Source organism: Endocarpon pusillum, assembly GCF_000464535.1.
Source record: "Endocarpon pusillum Z07020 unplaced genomic scaffold scaffold1300, whole genome shotgun sequence".
NCBI classification, from domain to species: domain Eukaryota; kingdom Fungi; phylum Ascomycota; class Eurotiomycetes; order Verrucariales; family Verrucariaceae; genus Endocarpon; species Endocarpon pusillum.
In genome coordinates, this window is record NW_006913659.1 from 536081 (window position 1) to 543164 (window position 7084).

Genomic DNA, 7084 nt, shown 5'->3' on the forward strand with positions numbered 1-7084 from the left:
CTTGGTCATCCGTCGTCGTGCAAATGTTCGGCACCAGCACTCCTGGTATACCTCAATTTTATAAAACTCCTTATCATTAAATCAGTCAGATCGTAAGCCAGAAAGGGGATGAAGCTTAGTACACACAAATCACAGGTTTTTTATGCTATAAAGAAACGAGTCGCTCCTCTAACATGGGAAATGGACTGACGCCACAGATAATAAATCCAATCAGTTCTTCCTTAAGCTCTTCAAGGAATCTGTTATCAGTTCTTTTTTGGAACAGCAAATAAGCACTCTCTTCCAACGACTCCACCACTTTTCTGTTCACGAACATCCTAATTACATGCACCATCCGAGTCTAGCTTCAACCTATAGGTCGAACCAGAATGGGAGCTCCCCGGAGATCGACGAAGGGTAGAGCGCCTGGCAGCACCCATGAATGCGCGGATGAAAATCCTATCTTCAAAACCAATGGCAATGCGGGCTATTAGTGTCTGGTACGAACGGTGCGAGATTCAGAGTAGTACTCCCTCATGATGATCTCTCTATCAACCTTGATTGGTCTACAAGATTTACATCGCCACATGAATTGACTAATTGCTATCTTCACCATTACCAAAAGAGCCACCTCCACCACCCCTCTCCTTTAAAGTCTATGTCACAAACGGTGCTCAAACCAGCGACGAAACGGTCAGGACTCTTGCTGTTCCCATATTTTACCTTCTGAAAGATGGTATATTCCCAGACCTACCTTATTATCCCCTAGATGTCTTCTTCCTGGTGAACGATGTATCTTTAACTATCTCTCTAAGCTCAAGATTTTATGCTCATGGACTCTTTTCATTCCGGCCGTCTCTCCATCAGACCCCTGTCTCCTGATCTGGACCTGCAATAGCGTACTGCAGCACCAGATACTCAGTTTCCAGGGCAATCCATCACACGTACAGAGCAGAGACGCCGCGACTGAGTAAGCTCGAGGTGCGATACTTCTGGGGCATGTCACTACTGATGGATCATTTGCAGTTCGATCCGTCCATGAACCAGCATCTACCGTCAAGCTCTATGGCAAAAGGATCGGTTGCAGCTGCCACTGTTCTAGCTCGTTACACTCTTTATGCATGAACTTAGACGTTCGCGGTCTGGATTATCATGTATAATTGCCTCGTGTGACGAAAAGGAGTTGAGGAGCACTTTAAAAATACCGCGAGACATGTACACTCCTAGCTATGCAAGGCGGTTCTCTAGGCAACCTATTGAAGGTCGATTGCTGAATATGACTTTCAGTCAAGAACATATCTGATACCTGGAAGAGAAGGCCAGTCCCCACCGCTCCAATGATCAAAATGGATGAAGACTTTAGTTATTAGCTATCTGATGATCAAGCCCCGACGACTTTGCACAGCACCATTTCACATTCTGCTAGTGGGATATCTCAAAGCACGGTTACCAAGTTCAACCTTGCATCTCGATTCCTCCAGTGCCATGAATGACCTCACCAGTGAAGTAAGAGCCCATTGGCGAGGCGAGGAAGACGTAAGCCACAGCGACCTCGACGGGCATACCTGGTCGCTGCAGAGGAGCCGCCTGGGTCCCTAATGCCTCCATATTCTCTGCTGGATTTCCTTTTGTTGCAGGCTGTAATGGTGTCCAACTACACAGAAAGTAAGCATTTGACCGTCGAGGACCACTCCGATGACACTTACATAATTCCTGGAGCAACCGCATTGATCCTGATTCCTTTCGGCGCCTGCTGCTGTGCGAGCGCACGTGTGAAGGTGGCAATTGCGCCCTTCGTGCTGGAGTAATCGACCATCGTTGGATTGCCCATGTATCCAGCAACCGAGGTGGAATTGATCACACTTGAACCTCTTTTCATGTGCTTCACAGCATACTTCGTCAAAGCAAACATGCTCAGAATGTTGGTTCGGAAGGTCTTTTCAACGATGTCCAGATCGATATCCTTGATGTCCTGGCATACTTCCTGCATAGCTGCATTGTTCACCAAGATATTGATCTTCCCAAAAACTTTCATGTGCTCATCGACTGCCTTCTGACAATTTTCACGGCTGGTGATGTCAAGAGGCATGAGGTGTGCTTTACGTCCGGCCTTCTCGATTTCTTTTTTGGTTTGCTGGGCGTCCTCCTCTTCTTCAGGGAGATACACAAATGAAATGTCGGCTCCTTCACGAGCCATAAGAATGCCAACAGAGCGACCGATTCCTGAGTCGCCGCCTGTGATCAGCGCAGCTTTGTCCTTGAGCAGTCCTCTTCCTTCATACTCTTTCAAATACGGGCTCTTCCCTTCATCATCCCAGAACTCGAGTTGTGTCCAGTTGGCTGCGGGCTCAAGTTTGGAATCCAGACCCTTCCCTGGTGCTTGGTCTTGGGCTTTGAGAGAAGTACTGGGGTAAGCTGTGGGAGGAGCTTCTGAGGAAGACATTGTGCACACAGATCCGGCTAACGCAGGTGTAGATTTTTCAAAATATGTAGTCTACAAAGAAAATGAATAGGAATTGTTCTACTTATTTCGTCGCTGTTGACAGTTGTGGCATGACATCAAGATGATGACGATAGGTGGTCGTCATTGGGCACCCGCGGTAGATCCCCAGTTCAAGAGACAGCCGAGAGCTAGGCCATGGTCGAGACATGATTACAGGGCTGTTTAGCGAGCCAGCCTGCAGTGGACTCGCGATTGTTCCTGGTCCCCACTGCCTGGATAGATCAATGCTGGAGTCGTTGGTTATGCTTTCCGGACAGGAGGACAGACTGAGGGGCCAAGAGCTGAAATTGTGGGGCAGCAACTTGAATGGACCTGAAACTTGAACCTGTGGGTCGGAAAAGCCGAGAACGCCGCAAAGCTTGACCTACTACTGTAATGCGGGCGGATGGCTTCAGCTGCAGTGACCGTGACACCTAACTAGGCACCACAAGCTGAAAATTGTTACCAAGCTCTGCGCTATCTATGCCAAAAAAAAAAAGGAAAATAGAATAGAATAGATTTTCATTCCCTCTTCCTTGAATGGCATACGTTGATCGGCTGCTGATCAGTCAAGTCGCTCACACTGCACTGCCCCTCTGGGCATCAGGGTCCATTATCCAACCGACAGCTAAAACCTGGAGTATCTCCAACCAGATCAAGTTTGTCTGACAGGACTAAGTGCCAGCTCACACTACAAAACGTTAGCATCTATCACCTCTTTTGAACAATTTTTCTGGTTCCCAACGGCTACTGCTGTGATATTGAAGTTGTCGAGACTGCTGAGCTTCAAAACATGGTTCGAATTGGCCTTACCCATCGAATTAGCAACCATTTGAGTTCTAGAGGAGGAAATGGATCGATCGACCACAGTCGAAGTGGAAGCCCGACAAGGCAGGCCAGTGTCGGAGATTCGAAGCCTCTGACGCTCAAAGTTAATGTCATTAAGGTACGTACTTCACCTGCACATTCATCCTTGCATGCAAACTCACCTTTCCAGGGCCGCAACCTGGCAGCTAAGGATAGAGGAGGAACGAGTGATCCAGTAAGGCGAGGCCATCCCCAGAGAGATGGTCTCTAACCTTAGACAGTACCTTGTCGTCACACTTGGAAGTGCAAAGCAGTCGACCCCAACCATCAACAAGACCTTGAATCCAGAATGGAAAACATGCTTCGATATGCCGTTGACTGGAGTACCGCTGGTGGAATGTATTTGCTGGGATAGAGACCGCTTTGGAAAAGATTACATGGGTGAATTTGATATTGCTGTGGAAGACATCTTTGCGGATGGCCAATTACACCAAGAAGTATGCGTAGCTCAGGTTTTGCTTGGAGAAAATTTATCACTGACACTATGTAGCCAAAGTGGTTCCAGCTGAAATCTCGACGCAAGGGGGGTAAGAAGAGCAGCGAGGTATCAGGCGAAGTGCAGATCCAATTCTCCTTGATCGACGCCGCAAATCCTACAGCAAGCCCCGAAGAGATCTACCTCAAATTCAGATCGACAATACTGGCAGCTGATGGGGACTCGGACGAGGGCCTGTCACCGATGCCCAGCCATGAGGGAAACGTGGACCAGGACAGCGATGCTGATAACGATGACGGAGATGCGGTGGACCAGACTGGAAAAGATGAGGAGACTTCGGATGAGACCGAGGATCAAACAAAACCTGATCTTGAAAAGAAGAAGAAAAAGAGGAAGCTGAAGATGCTTCGGAGAAAGTCCAGAGCAATTAGAGCATATGAATTTACTGGCAAGGACAGTGATGTTTCGGGAATCATATTTCTTGAGATCGTCAAAATCACTGACTTACCTCCAGAGAAGAACAGTAAGTATTCCGAGTCTATTACTTGCAGACGTGACCTAAGACAGAAACAGTGACGAGGACCTCTTTCGATATGGATCCTTTCGTCGTGACAGCTCTGGGACGGAAAGTCATGAGGACCAAAGTCGTGAGGCATAATCTCAATCCAGTATACAACGAGAAGATGGTTCTTCAAGTGATGCGCCACGAGACTGCATATTCTATATACTTCTCGGTCATGGATCGTGATACGCTTACCGGCAATGATTTTATAGCTTCCACGAACTTTCCTGTACAACGACTAGTGGCAGCTGCGCCAGAAGCCGACCCGGCGACAGGTCTTTACAGATTACCCGAACCTGTGGAGTCTTCTCCAGCACTCCCAAAGGAAAACAGATCTCGCTTCAGGCTACCACTTTCGCGATCGGCCTCCTCGTCGAGCTTGTCAAAGCTAACAAGACCTGCTCTTAAATCGAACAATTCTCAGAACTCATTGTCAAGCTCGTCACAATTGGACCTTCAGGACCGGCAGACCACAAGTCTAGCACCCACAAATATAGCACCCACCAGTACCCCTTCAGAGCCACCCAGCTTCCCGCGCATGAACAGCAGCGGTGAGGGTGAAGCTGCCCAGCAAAACCCTGAAGATCCTGATCTGCTCCCTCTCGTCATACCGCTGACGTTAAAGAATAAGGAGCGTTGGGAAGACAAGCACTTCCCAGAACTGTACATCACTGCAAAGTACCTGCCCTATCGCGCCTTACGCCAGCAATTTTGGAGGGCCATGCTTAAGCAGTATGATGCGGATGACAGTGGACGTGTCAGCAAAATTGAACTTACTGCCATGCTAGATACTCTTGGCTCCACCCTGAAGGAGAGCACTATCGACAGCTTTTTCCACCGCTTTGCTGAAGAGAACGAGTCAGCTGATTCTTTGGACCTGACTTTCGACCAAGCAGTCATATGCTTGGAGGAGCAGCTACTAAAGGCTACGCAGAAGGCAACTATTAGACAAAAAATCAATGGACTCGGCCATCATATCCGGGAAGCAACGCTTGCCAATGGAGAACATGAAAATGGCCTCAAGACGAAAGCCGAAGGCAACAAGCACGACTCAACTAATGTGGAGCCAGATCGATCTGCTATTCCTGTCATCGACCAGGACTCTACTGGTAAGTTGGGAGAAGAGGGCCATCTTCTTGATGAAGATGACCTCGCGGATGAAGGCGGCGAAGAACATGTCATTGAGATCCGTGAGTGTCCATTGTGTCATCAGCCACGCATGGGCAAGAGATCAGATGCAGATATCATCACCCATATTGCAACATGTGCCAGCACGGACTGGCGGCAAGTGAACAATCTTGTCATGGGTGGATTCGTCACCTCGAGCCAAGCACAACGGAAGTGGTATTCGAAGGTGATCACGAAAATATCCTATGGCGGTTATAAATTGGGAGCAAATTCTGCGAACATCCTCGTTCAGGACCGCATTACTGGCCAGATCAACGAAGAGCGCATGAGTGTCTATGTGAGACTTGGTATCCGACTATTATACAAGGCAATGGGCAGCAGGGAGATGGAAAAGAAGCGGAGTAAGTCATGCCTGTTCATGTTCATGATTGATACGACGTGCTAATGTGAGAAGTCCGGAAAATGCTCAGATCCCTCAGCTACAAGCAAGGGAGGAAGTACGATGATCCCGCCTCGGCCAGTCAAATCGAAGCTTTCATCGCCTTTCACCAGCTTGACATGTCGGAGGTGCTGCTTCCGTTGGAACAATTCAGAACTTTTAATGAATTCTTTTACCGTGCTCTGAAACCAAACGCACGGCCATCCTCTGCACCAGACGACCCCAGGGTTATAGTTTCTCCAGCCGACTCCCGCACTGTCGTCTTTGATAGAATGGATGACGCTACTAGGATTTGGGTCAAGGGCCGCGACTACTCCGTTGATAAGCTTCTTGGCGATGCTTATCCTCTGGATGCCAAACGATATAAGAACGGTGCTTTGGGCATTTTTCGACTGGCGCCACAAGATTACCATCGATTCCACATACCTGTAGATGGAACGCTGGGAACGCCAAAGCTCATTGAGGGTGAATATTATACGGTCAACCCCATGGCTATCAGGTCGGCACTGGATGTGTACGGTGAGAATGTCAGAGTCATCGTGCCAATCGACTCGGTGGCCCATGGCAGGGTCATGTATATCTGCATTGGTGCAATGATGGTTGGAAGCACAGTAATCACCAGGAAGGCTGGCGAGAAGGTCAGGCGAGCAGAGGAACTGGGCTACTTCAAATTCGGAGGCAGCACTATTCTTCTCCTTTTCGAACCAGGCTCGATGAAGTTTGACGACGACCTTATCGAGAACTCCAACGGCGCCTTGGAGACTTTAGTGAGACAATCTCCCGCTGAATTTGATTCTGAGACTGACATCTTTCAGGTTCGGGTTGGCATGTCTATTGGTCATCATCCTTCGGCAGGGCCTTTTACTCCAGACATGAAGAAGAACGAAGAGAATATCACAATAGAAGACCGACAGGAAGCTAAACGGAGGATCGAGGGAAGCCTAGCTCCGGAAGCCTAGCGCCGGAAGCCTCATGACTGTGATTTGGATCGTGGTCCTCACATTCTGGTCAGCTCAACCTGCCATCCAGTCAGCTGAAGGTTTCTGCATCATTCACTCTATGTCGTAAAAGCTGTCCGAATGTATTGTTGAGTATGCTTGCGACTACCACTGAGGGTGCTGTTATTGATCAAGTGCTTGTAGCAAAGGAGTGATCGGTTGGAGTCGCACTCTGGACATTTGTGTCTTCCGC

At 48.6% G+C, this 7084-nt stretch overlaps 2 protein-coding genes across 2 annotated transcripts; one reads left to right on the top strand and one right to left on the bottom strand.

Annotated features, from left to right (window-relative positions):
• Window positions 1–1434: 1434 nt before the first annotated feature.
• On the bottom strand, window positions 1435–2422 carry EPUS_00820 (uncharacterized protein; the record flags this gene model as incomplete). The annotated part of the gene is made up of 2 exons (XM_007801600.1): window positions 1435–1633; window positions 1686–2422. The coding sequence occupies 2 exons, from the start codon at window positions 2420–2422 to the stop codon at window positions 1435–1437; spliced, it is 936 nt and encodes a 311-aa protein (XP_007799791.1).
• Window positions 2423–3254: 832 nt separating this feature from the next.
• EPUS_00821 (uncharacterized protein) lies at window positions 3255–6852 on the top strand (the record flags this gene model as incomplete). The annotated part of the gene is made up of 6 exons (XM_007801601.1): window positions 3255–3407; window positions 3459–3503; window positions 3550–3765; window positions 3819–4287; window positions 4338–5855; window positions 5909–6852. 6 exons carry the CDS (start codon window positions 3255–3257, stop codon window positions 6850–6852), a joined length of 3345 nt encoding a protein of 1114 aa, XP_007799792.1.
• Window positions 6853–7084: the final 232 nt, after the last annotated feature.